At 35.4% G+C, this 19,206-nt stretch overlaps 1 protein-coding gene across 1 annotated transcript in view; it reads right to left on the bottom strand.

Moving 5' to 3' along the window:
• Window positions 1-19,206, bottom strand: part of ANGPT1 (angiopoietin 1) — a 283,138-nt gene that overhangs the window by 88,015 nt on the left and 175,917 nt on the right. Inside the window, exon 4 of the mRNA XM_063451178.1 lies at window positions 10,176-10,408. Within this exon, the coding sequence (XP_063307248.1) occupies window positions 10,176-10,408 (233 nt within the window). The remainder of the gene's footprint in view (window positions 1-10,175; window positions 10,409-19,206) is intronic.

The raw sequence follows: 19,206 nt of genomic DNA on the forward strand, positions 1-19,206 counted from the left end.
TGATTAAAATTGATGTCAAATACGCAATTTATATTTAAATTGCTGCTTAACTACGGTTAACTTTAAATGCATTGATTTTACTTTTCTAGGTAAAATAATCCAGAGTTAAATCTTGTGCCTGAATGTTAATGTCTCTTTAGGGACGTTGTGTTATTAGTTGGGCGCAGATCAAACTAACCTTTAAATTGTGACATTCTCACAAACAAAGTTCATGGCAAACCTTGAAGGTGCTTGCGTGAATACAAACGTGTAACTCACAGCATCTTTTGTTGCTTCTACATAGACTTTTCAATATATGTAAATGAATAACTTAAAAAGAACCAACAATTTATTTTAGCTAAAAAGCTGGTCTGTCCAGTAGCGGTCTAGATCTTGGAAACCCATTCTTGTAGAGGGACTGATAAAGTGCAGCACATTGACCATAGGCCAAACTACGAAACACAGAGGTTCTGCTTTATGTCAGTTTAAGAGGAATTGGGAGAGAAATAAATACATATGTAACAAAAAAGGACAGCTTTTTGCAAAGATAAAAAACAGTTTGATGGAACTATTGATCATGTAGAACACAGAACACTTGCCCTCCTTTCATTCTGCCCTCTGGAATGCACGCTCTGTGTGCAACATAAGTAAATCTACTTCTATCTATGACTTATTCATCTCACGCTCGCTAAACTTACTTGCTTTAACTGAAATTTGGCTCTCTACTTCTGACACAGCTACCCCTGCCTCATTATCCTATAATGGTCTACAGTTTACGCACAACCCAAGATGGTCTGACAGTAAAGGTGACAGTGTAGGGTTTCTCCTTTCTCCCCACTGCTCCTTCAAACCTCTACCCACCCCTCCTTCCCCCTCTTTCTCAATTCACTCAATTCGCTTATTCAAACCCAAAACATTTCAGTTATTTATCAGCCCCCAGGTTCTCCTCGTCTCTTTCTTGACCGTTGTGCTGTCTGGCTTCCTTACTTCCTCTCAAGCTATGTCCCATCTCTAATTCTAAGGGATTTCAACATTCCCATTAGCCCACCTTTGTCCTCAGTAGCCTCAAAACTTATTTCAATCACCTCCTCATTTGGGCAATCGCTATGGGCTAATTCTCCCACACATGTAGCTGGCAATACCCTAGATCTTATTTTTTCAAATGCATGCTCAGTCTCCCGCAATCCTAGGCATCTCTTTAATACACCACCCCACAAACTAATCGCTCAGCTTTGCATGCTACTTTACTGACAAGATTAAACAGTTAAGGAATGAATTCTCCCCTCTCTATCTCAACCTCACTTGGACCAGAATAACCCTACCCTCCAAGATTTCCCTCCAGCTACTGAACAGGAGGTGGCTGCACTTACACATATGACTCACTTCCTAAAGGCTAACTCCCTCCTCGATCCTCTTCAATCTGGCTTACGTCCCCTCCACTCTACAGAGACTGCTCTTATTAAAGTTACAAATGACCTAATCACAGTCAAATCCAGAGGCCACTACTCCATACTAATTCTTCTTGACCTCTCTGTTGCCTTTGACACTGTTGATCATGACCTCCTTCTCCTAACTCTTCAATCTCTTGGTCTCTGTGACACTGCCCTCTCATGGGTCTCCTATCTCTCCCAATGCTCCTTTAGTGTCTCTTTTTCCAACAGCACCTCCTCTGCTCGTCCTGTCTCAGTCGGAGTGCCTCAAGGTTCAGTTCTTGGTCCCCTTTTGTTCTCCCTCTATTCTGACACTCTTGACAAACTCATTAATTCATTTGGATTCCACTACCACCTATACGCTGATGACACCCAGAGATATCGCTCCTCCCCTGACCTCTCCCCTGCTGTCCTACAACGTGTCACCAATTTCCTCTTCTATCTCTGATTGGATGTCCTCACACTTTTTGAAACTCAATCTCTCTAAAACTGAGTTTCATATTTTTCCTCCCCTAACACTGATCCTCCTCCTTCACTCTCCCTGCAGGTTGACGGTACCTGCTTCACCCCATACTTTCATGCTCGCTGTCTTGGTGTCACTTTTGATCCTGGCCTCACCTTTGCGCCTCATGTCCTGTCTGTTGCTAAAACCTGTCAATTCCAGCTTAAAAACATTGCTTGCATACTCCCCTTTTTTCTGCAAGTTGCTGCCAAGGAGCTTGATCATGCTCTAGTAATCTCTCACATCGATGACTGTAATTCTCTCCTAATTGGTCTCCCTCAGAAGCCGTACTGCCCCCCCTACAATCTGCGGTGAATGCTGCTGCCAGGCTGATCTTTCTCTCCTGTCGCTCCTCTACTGGTGACCTTCTCCTTTCTGCTGCTCGCACCCTTACTGCAAATTCATGTCTGCAAGACTTCTCATGGGCGGCTCCTTTCCTTTGGAACAGCCTGCCTACCCCTTTCAGACTCTCCCCTGGTCTTTAATCCTTTAAGAAATCCCTCAAAACCCATCTTTTCAGGAATGCTTATGGCCTCTAAGAGTAACTTCTACCTCAAAACCTTCCTCTCGCTCTCTCCTACAGTGCCACACTCCACTCTCACCTCCAGATCTTCTACTTTCCCACCATGTCTATTTGCTGTCTCTCAATACCCTTCCTATTGTGTTTTTATACCCCACACCCTATAGACTGTAAGTTCATTTAAACAGGGTCCTCAACTACCTATTGTTCCTGTTACATTTTGTTATTGCCTCATTTGGTAAATTCCCCTTTTATTGCAAAGTGCTGCGGAATAAGCTGGCGCTATATAAATACCAATAATAATAATAATAAACAAGAGAGATTGATGCCGAATATAATTTAAAAAGAGAGCTTTAAAATATCTCTACATTTTCTGGATGGAGATTTTTCTTCTTAAGACCATTTTAAGTGGAAAGTTCATTCTCAACTTCTCCAATAAGGTCAATTTTTAAGAGTGGTTTAAAAAGTGTCCTCTATTTTTGGTCTCTCTCTGATCTGTTTGCATTTATTAAATTATTCTAAAATGGTCCGTTTATCTCTGCTTAAATTCCATCATTTTTTATAGCAAAGTCAGATTTCAGATAAGACTACCACATTTAGAGTAGTAAAAAAGAGAAGTGACTCAGAACAGGTTTTTTTTTGGAAAAATGTGATGGAAGGGCCGATGCACAAAATTTAGCATACCATCAAAAATGACTGTTAGAGAGCAAAAGAACTGATCAAATTGGACAAATTAAAAAGACTGTGCTAAAAAACACAGAACGGTTTGCAACACTTTAATAAATATCCTCAATGTTTAGTGAATAAATTCCTAATGTTTATTTATAATGCCACCACAAAGTTTAGAAATGTGTATATAAAAAAAAAAAAATGATTTTTTTTTATTGTAAACCATTTGCAGTAGCTGACATCATTATCCTTCATTATATTTTAAACAGCATTCGTAAAAAACCGATAGGAAGATAGTATCTCTGAAGGTAAATTAGATTTCGGAATATCTTACATGCAATAAAAGTACTTACACCTTCACAAATTCTAAATGAAAATTATTTGGCATGTAAGCACAAGAATATATAAAATCTGTTCCAAAATGTCTCTTAAATTTATCTCTTTTGTTTTAAAAATGATTATATTAATGTGTAATTTGCTTATTTGAGGGTTTTTTTTTCTATTCTTTCCTAAACTTTATGCAATGGCCATATAACAGTTTATAGCCAAGGTTGTCGTATGTTTAAAATACTGAATCAGCTTCCGTCGTAGAACTCTAAATTAGTTATAGTATCTGGGTTTTGATGCTTTTGGTCTAAGGGCAATGTTTGTGCTGTGTTGGAAAGACATTGTTTTATTACAGGCTGTTGCTAAGTCTCCGCAGTATTTCTTTTATGACAGGAAATAGGGCTACCCTTCAGACGTAATATTTTACAGTAGCTTTGATGGCAATATATGAATGGGGAAACATGTTTTTGTACTGGTGTATCATCAGCACATATGTATTTGATCTTCACTTTTCAAGGCTAAAAAAATATTCTAGAAAGGAAATGTTAGCTGTCATTGTTTTCTGTGGAAATCTTAACATTTATTTAATAAATAAAAATTATAGGAATTAACATGGCTACTAAAATACATGTAATGCACAAACAATGAACACCGATCCTGAAAGCACTCCAAAAAAAGAAGAACCATAACTCAAATTTGGAGTCTTTCTGCAAGAAGATTCACATTGATCTTAAAATAAATCATTAGCCAGGTAACAGTTTTATCATAATGTAAAGAAAGAGTTATTTGTATTACGATGGGACATTTCATGTATCAGTGGAAGAATACATTCCATCTCAATAACATTCTGCAGGTCCAATGTTCTTCCGGGCTCATACATGGAACCATCTATCTCCGTTATATTCAGTACTTGAATCTGAATATACATTTTATGTTTTAGACACCAAACATCTGTCTCGTATTAAAACATCTGAAACATATGTCCAATCTCATTTGTTTCCTCCATGAGGGATTTAACTTTTCCCTGTAACTTATTTGGAAATGATAACCAGGTGTCAATAGAGCATCATAAATACACAAACAGCCTTTACACCCAAAACATTTCACTTTTCTATATTGTACCTACATTTTAGCTCTTGATAAGCTATACTTTTGTGTAATTTTTAGTGTGTTTAGAAAATAGTCGAGCTAGAAAACATTCTCCAGTTTGAACAAATATCCACTAAACTACAATTTACAGTCATTGACAGAAACTGTAGCATTATATAGACTTGTGCATGTTGAAGAGAACTGGTGCAAACAAAATCAAACGGACTGAATTTCGTCCATGTGCCGTTTAAGCTTGGGCAAATTTCGTCCATGCAATCATTTTTGAATTTTTTTGGGGGATGAATCAAATAGTGCAAAGATGCACCTATTAGTGTACTACAAAACATAGATATAATATAAATATGATGTACAATTTAAAATTCTGGTTGCTTACAAATCTCTATATCACTGTAACATATTCCTTCTCACCTTGCGGTATTTGCGCCCAGCAGACGTGCGCCTGTGCTTATAAGTTTTGCAACATGATAATGGATGCCGGCCGCTGCGGATGCACGCCAAATTATACCCCCATATCCGCCCACGTTAATGATGACTTCGGCGTGTGCATGACGTCACACGGGAGATGGCGCGCGCACATTTTGGGGTCAAAGGCCGTTCTCGGCCAATAAGAAATGTAAAGCACTTACTTAAGCTCAAAATTACTTTTCCTCATTGCCTTGTCGTGGTTTCCCTAGTGGTTGTCCGAGAGTGTGTTCCTAAGCGTTTAAATCCTGTTTTTTTTTACTTTGACTTCCCTGTATTCTGGTATCCCTGACTTCTGGCTTTCCCTTATCGCTGTGTCTCATTCTGTGTTCCCTGACCTCAGCAAGTATCCTGACTATTCTTTGGTGCGTTAAGTCCGGCCATTCTAAGGTCCAGTAATACGTTACCTATTAGTCCTCAGTGTGACACAAACCTACGTGCTGGATCAACTTTTTCTTATACATGAAATACATCCTACCCTTACCTCTTGTATCACTTTACCCTAATGTATGCTTGTTTGAGCAGGGCCCTCAACACCCTCTATTCCTGTGCATCCAACTCGTCTTATTGCAAATACATGTCTCTTAGTCAACCTTTTGTACAGTGCCATGGGATTTGTTGGCGCTTTATACAAAAAAAATAATATATAGTTATCAGTACACTAATAGGCACATTTGCACGCCATTTGGTTCACAGATCAAGTGATAAGAAGTGACCAATAGAGTGAGAAAAAAGGCAGAGTAGTAAAAAAAACTAAACAAAAAAAAACTATATTTATATATAACATATTCATATAATATACAAAGATAGATTTGTTTTTACTGCTGCAGATTTTCCCTTGGTTGATTACTTCTCATTTGATCACAAAAAAAAATGCAAAAATCAGTGGTTGCCTCCTACCCATCAATCATCTTTTTTTTTCTCTTAAAAATCACAGATGGAACTCCGAATCACAAAACAAACAAAATGACCTGTCCATGACCATTTGTTTTGTGATTCACCCAAATTTTGGATGACTTGCAATTTCTTCGAAACACAATGCACAAATCTAGAATTATCTGAAAATGTTAAGAAGCAGGTTGTTGAAACATATAAATAAACTTTCCAAATGATTTGATATTATTAGAAAAACTATCCAAATGATGTATCTCCAAAAATCTCCAAACACTTTAACCCCTTAACGCCGTTACGACGTACCATGCCGTCCTGCATTAAATGGGCTTTAAAGCCGTTGCGACGGCATGGTACGTCGTAACGGCTTGCAGCCCCAGGAGGTGAGTTGTACTTACCTCCGCCGCGATCCTCTTCTGGGGGGCTGCCTGACAGCCCAGGCAGCCCCCCTCCTGCAAATGAGGCCCCCGGGGGCCATGTGATTGCTCTCAAAGAGCGATCACATGGCCCCCTATAGCTGGCTATGGATCTGCCAGCAGGGGGACTGTCTACAATATCAGACAGTCCCCCTGCTGGTAGGAAGAATAAAAACAATAAAATAAACATGTTTAAAAATAAATTAAATATATTTTTATATATATATATAATATGTATATATATTATATATATAATATATATACATATTATATATATGTAACGTCTTACAAAGTGTATTTTAATATTAATATAAGTATATATATTAATATTAAAATACACTTAGAATGACGTTACATATATATAATATGTATATATAAATCATATAGATAATAGATGTACATATATATATTATATATAAATACGTATAATTAAAATAATAAATAAATAAAATAATAAAATAAATAAATAAAATATTGAAACAAAATTTAATATAAATTATATATGCATTTGTAATTTCATTCTAACTGTATTTTGTTATTAATATATATATATATATATATATATATATATATATATATATATATCGGTAACAAAATACACTTAGAATGACATTCTATATATATCTATCTATATATAAAATACAAATAACCGCAAATATATATATATAAAGATAAATACATATAATTACATAAAAGATTACATTAGTATACACGTAGAATTTAAATACCTATAAATGCATATATTTTAAAATTCTACGTGTATATTTAAATAATCTTTTAATGTAATTATGTGATTTGATTAATTCAAATTTGATTGACATGCCTGACAACACAGGGAGAAAGTGCAGAGAATTCAATTCGCAAGCACTATATTTGACCCTGTAACTCTCCAAGACACCATAAAACCTGTACATAGGGGGTACTGTTTTACTCGGGAGACTTCGCTGAACTCAAATATTAGTGCTTCAAACTGGTAAATTGTATTAAAATGATGATATTTTAAGTAAAAGTGACGTTTTTCGCATTTTTTACAAGCGAACGGCACTTTTATGGTCTATATTATTGTTGTAATATGTTTTACTGTTTTAAAACACTAATATTTGTGTTTAGTGAAGTCTCCCGAGAATAACAGTACCCCCCATGTACAGGTTTTATGGTGTTTTGGAAAGTTAGAGAGTCACATATAAGGCTTGCATTTCATTTTTTTCACATTGGAATTTGCCAGATTGGTTATGTTGCCTTTGAGAGCGTATGGTAGCCCAGGAATGAGAATTACCCCCATGATGGCATACCATTTGCAAAAGTAGACAACCCAAGGTATTGCAAGTGGGGTATGTCCAGTCTTTCTTAGTAGCCACTTAGTCACAAACACTGGCCAAATATTCGTTTTTTGCTTTTTTCACACAAAAACAAATATGAACGCTAACTTTGGCCAGTGTTTGTGACTAAGTGGCTACTAAAAAAGACTAAACATGCCCCACTTTCAATACCTTGGCTTGTCTACTTTTTCAAATGCTATGCCATTATGGGGGTAATTCTCATTCCTGGGCTACCACACCGTCTCAAAGGTAACATTACTAATCTGGAAAATTTCAATTTGAAAATGGAACGTTCTATATTTGACCCTGTAACTTTCCAAAACACCATAAAACCTGTTAATGGGGGGTACTGTTGTACTCGTGAGACATCGCTGATTACAAATATGTGCATTTTTTTGCAGTAAAACAGTGTTATGACATTCACAGTTAAAATGTCAGATGGAAATGCTAATTTAAAAAAAAATCTTATTTTCTCACATTTTTTTTAATTTTATTCATAATAAATTATCTTCTATATATGAATAGTTAATGATAGATTAAAGCCCTGTTTCTCCTGAACAAAATGATATATAATAAGTGTGGGTGCATATAATATGAAAGAGGGGAACTACGGGTGAACAGACATAGAGCGCAAATTCCAGTTTTTGTTTACGTTTTGTTTTGATCAGAACGTGCACTATTGACTCCGTCCTGAAGGGGTTAATGGGGGCTTCTGTGTCAAAATCATTTGTAGAGTTTTTCTAAAAAAATGTTTGGAAAGAACCATGGCTGAAATCACTTCCAGTTGACTTCAGTTCTTTGTGAACATACAGTAGTGCTGTTTTCAAAATATAGTTTTTGACATATTATTATTTTCCTGGTGCTCATTACGTTTCTCTATGTTATGCCCTGTAAAGATTTGTGGGGTGTTTCATATTTTCCTTGATTGAGTAAATCTATCACTGTGACAGAAAGAAATGAGCAATTTGCTTCATCACATGCACCTAAACACATGGAAATACTTTGAGAAACATTTGGATTAGTTTCTGCAGTAGAAGATGTACAGAGCTGCCTACTTACAATTCTTGAGTTATCCTGCGTCAGGTAGTGATCTAGAGATATATTGCATATTGTTATCATATATTTGTTGATATTTAATATATCATTATTTAATATGTGAGTTTTTATACAATTTCATTCTAATATTTTATTTTACTGTATTTAGTAAGTTCTATGTAAGACAAAATATACTAAGATTTTTTTCTTCTTTAGTTCTGGAAAGCACAGAAAGACTTATGAGCCCGCTTGGTTATTTTTTTTTTTTACAGTTTTTATTTTTTTATTGTTTTTATTTTCCCATCATGCTATATAGAACACAAATGTGTGATCTTATTTCAACTGCGTCGAAACAAAAATACAAAATAACACATATCTGAGAGGTCAGATATAAGGGATAAATATAGTATTCTCCACATTTCATCGCAAACGGGTATCTATGTGAGTAACTTCAAATGAGAAACTAAAGCTGAAAAGTGCCAATGGTGACTGCTCCTGAATTAGCACTTTGCCTCAGATTAGCACCTGCCTTTATAAATCTCCTTCCTTATGTTCTGGGCATGTTCAGAGGAATTCGGAGATTGAAAATATATTTGTTTTGTAGGGAATACACTTACAGAAGAGATAGTTTCTTAACAGAAGGGCTTCCATGAAGAGATATAACGTGCCAATGAGCAAAGGAATCAAGTACCCTGACAATATGACAGGGGTGCTGGGGACCTAAACAGCCACAACAGCACTATCGTGTCAGGAACGCATGTTTATATTCCTGACACCACAGTGTTCTTTTAAGATTATTTTAAGTATTGGAATACATGTTCTGTTAGAATTTCAAAGAAGACATAAACTATAGAAATCTGGAACACAATTGACGGCCTCGTACCATTAATTGCTTTATTGTTTACTATAAGACTCACACACACAGAAATATGATGAAATTCTGTATGTCACTGCATTTACATTTCTCGTCTGTGCTAAATCCTAAAATAATGCTAAAAATGCGTATACGTGTGCAGCTATAAAACACAAAAAACGGTTTAAATTGTACTGTAATCCTATTTATTTATTACATCAGAACATTGCAAAGTTTCTCAGTCATGCTAGGATCATCCATTTTGGATTCCTGGGGTTGGTGGAACTATGTATGTGTGGCAGCCTGAGTTTTATTTCAAGTAATGCGTTCTACTATGAGTCTACGAGTTATTTTCGGTCCAGTTTTCTCTCTTATTGATTTCTAATAAGACACAATATATTCTATTGGATTAATGAATACAATTATTTTGATTTAACGACACATTGATTTTGTACAAGCACTCTTGTCTGCCGAACTACACAAATTTCACAGAGTAACAACAACTGTTGCATGAATCAATTCCACAACAACAAAATCATTTTTTTAAGTATACAACCCAATTATCCATGCCCAATTTAATTCAAATTTGTTTTATTTACATATCATTTAATGGTGACAGAGTTGCAGCCATTTTGTCTTAACAGTGTTTAAATAGGTCTTACCTCCTTCTTTCGAGCAGAGTTTAATCAGGGTATGAACGGTCTCCATTAGCTCAAGCTGCTGCTTCTGCAGAATGCTGTTGTTCGTTGTGGCCCTCGTCAATTGTTTCTCCAGCTCGTGGATTATGTAGTTCTGACGGGAGACAAGACCTTGCAAGGTTTCCTTTTCTGTTTTCAGAACATCGAGTTCTCCTTTATGTCTTTCTTCCAGTTCTATCATTTTGTTCTCCAAAAGACTAAATGTAACAGAAATAATAACGGATATTTAACTAAAACAGAAATATAACGGATAATTAACTAAAGAGTTGTAGCAACAAAGGTTGAATATTTATGGCTAGCCATCTTTTGTACTTCTTATTGAGCGGAATTAATGTTTTATTTGATTGTAATGTTATACCACTCACTGTGCCTTAGCGCAGCTGACGGCAAACTGTAAAATGATATATGACATTATGTCACTGGCAATTACTGAGCCTTCACCTCATCCAAATGGATTGTGCAATAACTCTGCAGGAAGAGGTCTGCCAGAATAGGACTGTGATGGCATTCATTCAAAACTGAAATACTCACTAGGGGAAAAACCATGAGCAAAAAAGAAAACTCCAGCAAGTCATTGAGATTCCAGAGTATTCCATGGAGCAAGATTATTAAATCAAATGGACAATGTTGTCTAAAGATTTTTTTTGTTGTGTTTGGATATTTTGTATGATGCACCCAGGTGTACTATAAGACATAGTGAACTTCTGTAAACATTTATTATACTTCTAAATCATTGTCTATATAATTTATTGTTTTTTTTTTATTTTTTTCAGTAGGATGCAATAATAATGGATGGGAATGTACAATTGTTTAGTCTGTAACAGCTTAAAATTTGTTGCGGTTTGTCATCTTTAAATGTACCAAATAGTTTTCTACTTAGACAGCACTGTAAACGGAGAAAAATAGCATGAAATATGTAACATTTACTTTAAGAGTTACTCCAAGTATCATAATCAATACAGGGTCGGATGACAATCCTGCCAGCCATTTATTGGCATAGAGCTTCAGCTGATCACTTTTGGCCAATGACTGAAATTATTATGTGCATAGATATATAAAATTGACATTAGCCAACAGGAAGACAACAGAGGTTTAATATCTGTATGGGCAAAGAGCTAGAGCAAAATGCTGCACTTATAAACTCCAGGCACCATCACCACTTTAAATCACTAAAGTTGTTATGGTGCTTGGCGTTACCCTTTAACTACATTAGACATTTCCAAATAGAAGGCATGCGTTATAAACCACTATCCACTGAATTATTGGGTTTCAAACTTCTAACACTTCTTAATTTTCAATACTGTAGCTGGTACAATCAATTATGTTTTATAGCCTTGAGTGTGATATTGGCACTAAGGGGGCATGGTGCCAGACTTGTGGAGATGCGGTTGCACATATTTCACATGCAATGGTGTCAGCACACTATCTAACACAAAGTAACTAGACACACTGACTTCTTTATTTGAACCATTTTCTTGCAAAGTTTAGGACACGGATAGTATCCCGCCCCCTGTCTCACTTTTTAAGGCGGCTTATTAATGCTGCGATCTGCAAAATGTTGGGTAACTTTAAACCTGACCTCTGGAGTTGAGACTTCAAAAAGAACAAATAATTTGCATTATCAGATCCTTCAGAGCACGCATACACACAATTAGGATAGACCTTTCTCTGCTCCCCTGGAGAGAGCCATAGTGACAGGTACACTCAAGTACAGTAACAAACCCATGAGCCAGGCTGTATATAAACGGGTAATATTGGGGATATTCCTGCTCTCAGGCAATCAAGCTGTTCTACTCATGTGATGTGAAGAGCTGTTCACAAGGGATAAACTACATATACCATAAGCCTCTATGGACAGAGATTTTGGAATAATAATAGAAAAGAAAACCTTTAACCCCTTAAGGACACATGACATGTGTGACATGTCATGATTCCCTTTTATTCCAGAAGTTTGGTCCTTAAGGGGTTAAATCAGAATGGTGGTTCCTGATCGGTGAACCCTCTTGTCTGGTTATGGAGGAACCTTCTGGCTGCCTGTAGAAGTGCAGAAGTTCTACGAACTTAAAGTTGTTGGTTTTTTTTGTATTTTGTTTTTGGTTATTTATATATTTTTTTCTTTTTAATATTTTACTATTATTAATTTTTATTTTTTTTTGCATTATTTAGTGCAGTGAAAACATTGGGAGCTAATCCTTGATTATTGGGTACCTTTTACCCCTTTGCTACGTTACAAACTGCAGAAAGTACTCCTATACATTATATACTTCCAGACATTGTATATAAAATCTCTCTCTCAAATTCACGTTCCTTTTGCATGTGTACAACACCATGTGTGTGTAAGCGTGTAGATTAGAATGTTAACCTTGATTAAAATTGGTAAACACATATACAGACAATTCCTCTGAGATCAGAACTCTGTTTGTATTTTAGAGATACTTTTATCTTGCATTGTTAGATTATTTTAATGACTGTCTACAGAATCCAAATCCTTATTTATATTTTGCATATACAAACATGTCAAATGTTCATCCGCGACTCCATAAACATTCACAAAGAAGGCACAATTATGATCAACTCTAACATTCTCTCCCAAGAAATACTTTATTAAGACACGTTATTGTTAGATAATATTGTCACCCAGTGAGAATTAAAAAAAAACTAATATTTATCAAATTATTTCCAAATGGTTGAATCACAATCATCTTTGTTGATGAAAGTCAAATAATTCAATATTTATTTCTGTTTGCCCCGTCACTATCAAGCAATATCTAAAAAAATGTTTTTTTGGTTTTTTTTTTGTGCTCTTCCTGAGTCCTATAAATTAATGCATTTATATAAAATGTATATTTCTGTATTTCGTTTTGGAATGCTTAGCACTTTTTATTAATGACAACAATGTCACCAGTGATTATGCATTTGTTAACTTATTATGATATTCAGGCTGTTTTGTTGTGGATTATTAATAATATTGTTAGATATAATATATAACGTACATTTGTAATGTTTTTATTTTTGTTTATAGTTGAAATGCAAAATCATTTGGTATGATTTGTAGCAGACAGAAGCACTAACAAGAAGAAACAAGACCCACATACAGGTAAGTACAGATAAGTACTATAGCTGAAAACATAAACTTAAGATACAGGGAGCATTTGAGAAGCAAAATTATTAATCATATAATGAGTGATGATTGGCAGTCTGAACAGTAGGTGGAGCTATAGCAAGCTAAAAGAGTTATATGCTGGTGTTCTATAAGAGATGGAAGGGTCTTTTGTCCCACTTTTCCTGTTCTCTCTATAACTCTTTGATTATTCTTCTTTCCTGATATCATACCTGTTTTGCTGGAAGATTTAAAGGGACACTGTAGGCACCCAGACCACTGCAGTTCATTGACGAGGTCTGGGTGCTGTGTCCCTTTTGCACTTAGTGCTGCAATGTTAAAGCTCTAATTCTGCCCTCAGTGGCTGTCTGCCAGACAGCCACTAGAGGGCTTTCTGAATTGAAACTGACTTTTGGTCCATTATCTGATGCTGGACATCCTCACACAGTGTCAGAATGTCCCCATAAGAAAGAATTTCCTATGGAGAAGTCTAATGCACGCTTGGCATTTGCAGTGCATGCGCATTAGATTTCGCTCGTCACGGGACGGAGAAGGGGGCGGAAAGGCGGCCTACCACCGAGGGACATTGGGATCAGGTAAGTAAATAAAGGGTTTTTTAACCCTTTATTTACTGGGTAGGAGGGGGCGCGAGGGAGGGAGGAGGCAGAAGGATCAGTAGTGCCAGAAATACAGCCTTGTATTCCTGGCACTACAGTATCCCTTTAAGGCCCAACATTTATTTTCGGTTGTTTTGTGACAAACTTATTCATTTTTGTTCAGAGGAGTTAATTAAACATGTACCACTACTAAAATTATCAAAGGGCTACAACATCACAATCATGGCAATTCCATGTGTTTCTAATTACGCTGGAAATGAATCTAATCAACTGATTTGTATTACAACTATATACGTGTTCATCCACAATATCTTCATATTCATGCAACCACACAAGGCTAGTCCCATTCCATTAATTATCTTATTGCCTTGTCTATAACATTTGATCATGGGGCGTATTATAGCATTCTCTTTTAAAATTCCAAAAGTGTACCCTTATTCTATTTGAAATATGTATCAACTATAGACAATTAGAGATAGATTATTACTTACCATATCACAGATTAGCAAATAAATATAAAATTCTGAGTAATATAAGATCATCAATAAATTGCAACATTCTATGGAGATATCTGTGTCGTTGTTCTTTTGAGAACTGTCAGGGTTCTTCATCAAAGGGTGATGTAATGGGAAATTAATTTCAATTTCAGGCCATAACACCCAAACTTGATATTGACTTTAAATTCAATTGAATTCTTAACAATTCACACGTTCCTGAAAATCCCTGTTTATGAACAGCTAACGTTGAGAGTCCGAAGCCTCTTTTTTCTCAGAAAGCATGCTCTAAGGTAAACAATTTTAATCTTCATAAAGCAGAGCAATGAGTTTAAGAAGAAGTGGAAATGTAAAGGTAGATACATGAAGCGTGAGCAGAACAACCGAGCAGTACCCACAAAGAATCAAAGGACATGCAAGAAAAGAGCCACCAGGACCTACTGATAGCTAAATAATAGTTCAGCCTAATAATAGGTCTTTCTCAAGTTCCAACTGTGAGGACCTATTTAAATCTGGAATGCTTTTTAATCTATTGATGTGCGCTGCCCATTTATTTTTTTAGACCCACAAAGACTGATTGATTATTTGTTGTGTCATTTCGCATACTTGACATACTTAAAAACGAGAGAAACCTCAATGTATCCGTCCAGGTAAAATATTTTATAAATAAATAAATATGCAAAATTGTTCCTCCATCAGTGTTTATGTTGTAGATCCTCAAGGTATTTATCCCAAGGACCAATGCAGAGAGACTGTACAAACCTCCATAATATATTTGCTTCTGTCCTTTTAGAATGGCAAAGAAAGGAAGGTATGGGTGCAACAGCATGGCATGGACCTAACACTATGGGCTGAAACATACACTGTATGGGCTGATGAATGTACAATAGAAAACCCTATTTTTTTCAAAGTACATTTAACTTATTTTCTTAAATTTCAATGTTTGCAAATTTAAAAAAAAAAAACAGCAAAAGCCATGGATATGTTTTTTTTTTTTTCCTCCAAACATTTTCATATGTAAATTTCGAAAGATGTGCATAATACGGAAGATTGGATTAAAAAAAAAAAAAGAACTTTGCATGCAAACAGTGTTATCACGTATGATGCCATTAACAAATTAATTTCTCATTGATCATTTTCCTAACCTTGTATTGTGGATATGACAGCCACCCATGGTTATTCAAATACACAGTCTTGTTTTCATTCATGCTTGGCTGCAAATCACATTTCCAGCTTTGATTAAAGGACCCTTCAGAATACATCTTCATTATATTTTGGTGGAAATTATGCCCCATGGGAAAATGTATTGCCAAGTAACATTGTATAGTAAAAGATTTAGGACATGTCAAACTTAAGACATTTGGTGTAGTAAATAATTAAAAAATCCTACGTAAGCAAACTGATTCGGAGTTGGAATGAAGAGGCCACCACAGATCTTTATAAAAAGTGATCCTTAACTCAAACACTGACATTTCCTTGTGCTTTCTTTAAGCATGCCTCACATTTTTCCTCAATTCATATCTGATCTCATGACTGCTTAATAACGGTTTGATCAAGTACAACATTATTATACAGCATAATACAATTTTCAAAATATTCTTCAGAATAATAGAACTTTGAAATTTAGTCTACAAAATGTAAAATAAATAGCTAGTGTTAATTCTTGGTGGAGGGGGTTCAATGTAAAAAAATTCAAGGACTTAGAATTGAAAAGGAAGATACAGAGTTTAGTTTTCAAGCAGTGGCTTGATACCCGGAATGCAAAATGTAGGCGAGAACATTAACTTATGAAGAAACTTAACCCAACATGCACAGTTTGGCTTCCAATTCACTACAGTTCACTCTTTCCGTAAATAAACGTAATATGTTTTTCAAAGTAATTCAGTCATACCTGTGAATGACGTTACTATGAAATATTGAGCTTAGATAGAGGAATTGCAAATTTGTGGCCACATAGCCAAATTAGACATTTCTTTAACTCAGCTCTTTTTAAAATGGATGGGTTTACTCACATTGTAACTGATATAAATCTTAACTGAATAATTTGGGCAAATATAGCCAAAACTTAATTTGAAGAATATGTACAAATCAGCTATTTTTACCTGAATTCTGTAATTCAGATTCCAGTTTACTTGAGTTGTGTTACCAAAATAACCTGAGATGGCAATTGAAAACAATATTCCTAAAATGACAGTCCCACGCTTCATTTACTATAGTCCAGTTATCTATCCTCCCTAATACACAAGTATGTCCCGTCTAGGCCCTTACGCTCTGCTAAAGACTTACGTCTATCTTCTGTCCGTACTCCCACCTCTGATGCTCGCCTTCAAGATTTCTCGAGGGCTGCACCGTTCCTGTGGAATTCGCTTCCCTCCTCCGTTAGATGCTCACCCAGTCTCCACTCCTTCAAAAAATCATTAAAAACCCACTTCTTCATAAAAGCGTATCAATTAAACTGTTAATAGCTCCCGACTGATTCCTCTCTTGCAACTGTCATTAGTCTAATACGATCCTAACCTTTTGTGTCACTATACCCCACTCCCTCTAGCATGTAAGCTCATTGAGCAGGGTCCTCAACCCCTCTGTTCCCATGTGTCCAACTTGTCTGGTTACAACTACATGTCTGTTCGTCCACCCACTGTAAAGCGCTGCGGAATTTGTTGGCACTATATAAATAACATAATAATAATAATAATAATAATGTTTGCCTGTTAGTTTGACTTATAATTTACATGGCAAATCTCTAGGTATGGTTATGTTTCAAGTACATACCAAAGTTTCCCTTGTGTGACTTTACATGCATATTTATACAGACTAATCAGCATGTGGATTATTTTACTAGGGCTAATCTACCTGGAGTGAACATTATTCAAAGAGTAGCCTTCAAGACAACTAGAGAACCTACCTAAATTATTTTACTTGTGGCTGTGACATGTAGTTTACTTGTGAAATTATTTGTATGTTGTTTTTTTTTTTATATATTTTACTTTACTGATTATTTTAACATATTTTGCCTCGAGGTACGAAATATATATAATGAAAAATAAGTAAATAAAATGACAGTCCAGTCTGGTAAGTGTTGAAAAAAATAATAAAAGAAATATCATCAAAGCTCATTAGGTTAAGATTTATTTTTCTGTTGGATTTCCAGAAAAGATCACAAATTTTACGCTACTCATATTGATTTACAGATTGTCTCCAACTAAGCACATCAGGATGCCAATACAAATGGCTTCACATGAATCGGCTTCCTGTTCCAGATGTATAATGATTTTAGCACATTTACCTCCCTATAAACTCAACATTTATAAATATCTTAAAATATATTTACAGACTTCATGGTCAGTTGAGAATGAAAGGTATGTAGTTTCATGGTTATACATTGTTTGCTTTAATAATCGGTGTAAAAGAAAACAGGTTCCAAGTCTGTGTTTGTGGCTTCATCTCAAGGCAATTCCAACCAAAGAATGTGTGTTTTGACGCACGTTAACAAAACTATTTATTGCACTCGGTGATGGTTACAATGGTGAAAGAAGTGTGATTTATTACACAGGAGTTTAGGATTTATCCATTGTCCAATATTAAAATATCGCTATATTGTTTAAAACTAAGACGTTATTAAAGTTGCATGTGGAGCTCTTAAGTCATTCAATTAACTATTTTTTAACTATTTTTGAGACCTGATCCCTACAGATAGATATCATGAACTACAAGGTCATAACAAAACAAAAATGTATCCTCCTGTAAAACAGTTTAAACATATTAAATTCAATTCTGTAGGATTTGAGTGTTTAAATACGATGAAACATTTGAGTACTCATGCTGGAAATTTATTTTATGATTTGACCATGTTTTGCATCGTATAGAAAACACATTTCACAATGTACAAAACATAAAAATGGTAACGGTAAATTTCTCTAAACTGTTATCCTGTACAAAGCTTCTTGGATAGTGTTCTGAAGATTGATTAGGCTAGGTCACCAAATTGAGTTGTCCATCAACTTACTACTTCATAGATAGGTCTTGAACAAGTGTGGTTTTGGACTATAATCTGGCAATAACATTTAAGGAATCCCCAGATATGGAGTGTTAAGGGAGACACAAATGTGATTATTTCTTTAGACTGATCTGCAGGGAAGTAATCCCAGATTATGACACTGCCTATTATACTATATGCCAAAGAGCAATAATTATGGATTTTGTTTTAATCTCTCATACATTATTTGTAGCCTGCCAATATGTTCTCCATTGGACTGGTAACTCAGCATAATGATGGCATTATTCCATCCCAAAACTCATTATTTCCTCACAAAACTATTTAATTAATGTACAGCAAGTGACACTTCCTAAATGGCAGAGTGGGGACTTAGCATTTTCAGCAACACTGAATTTCTATCTTTGATCTTTTTCTATTACTTTCTCAGTCTGGGGACATGGGGCCTGAACAAAGGAACGAGTGTATCTGGCTGTCAATTCTTTGTTCTCTCTATTTTTCTGTGATTGCATGTTGGACGTGCTCAGTCTGACATTAAGCCTTTTTGCTATTTGCATTAAGTGCACTATGGGAATATAGCAGAAAATTGATGGTATTACCGGAATAATTGATTTACAGATTTTTAAATTTATGATGAAAACAAAGAAAGGTCAATAAAAGCATTTAAACAGTATTCACCAAGCTAACATAGATAAAAATATAGGTATAAAAGTTAGAAATATTAAATAAGTATTTAAAATAGAATTAGAAAGTTTGATGGTTTGAATGGAAACATAATCAGGTGAATGCA

This window comes from Pelobates fuscus, chromosome 4 (genome assembly GCF_036172605.1).
Source record: "Pelobates fuscus isolate aPelFus1 chromosome 4, aPelFus1.pri, whole genome shotgun sequence".
Classification (NCBI taxonomy): Eukaryota; Metazoa; Chordata; class Amphibia; order Anura; family Pelobatidae; genus Pelobates; species Pelobates fuscus.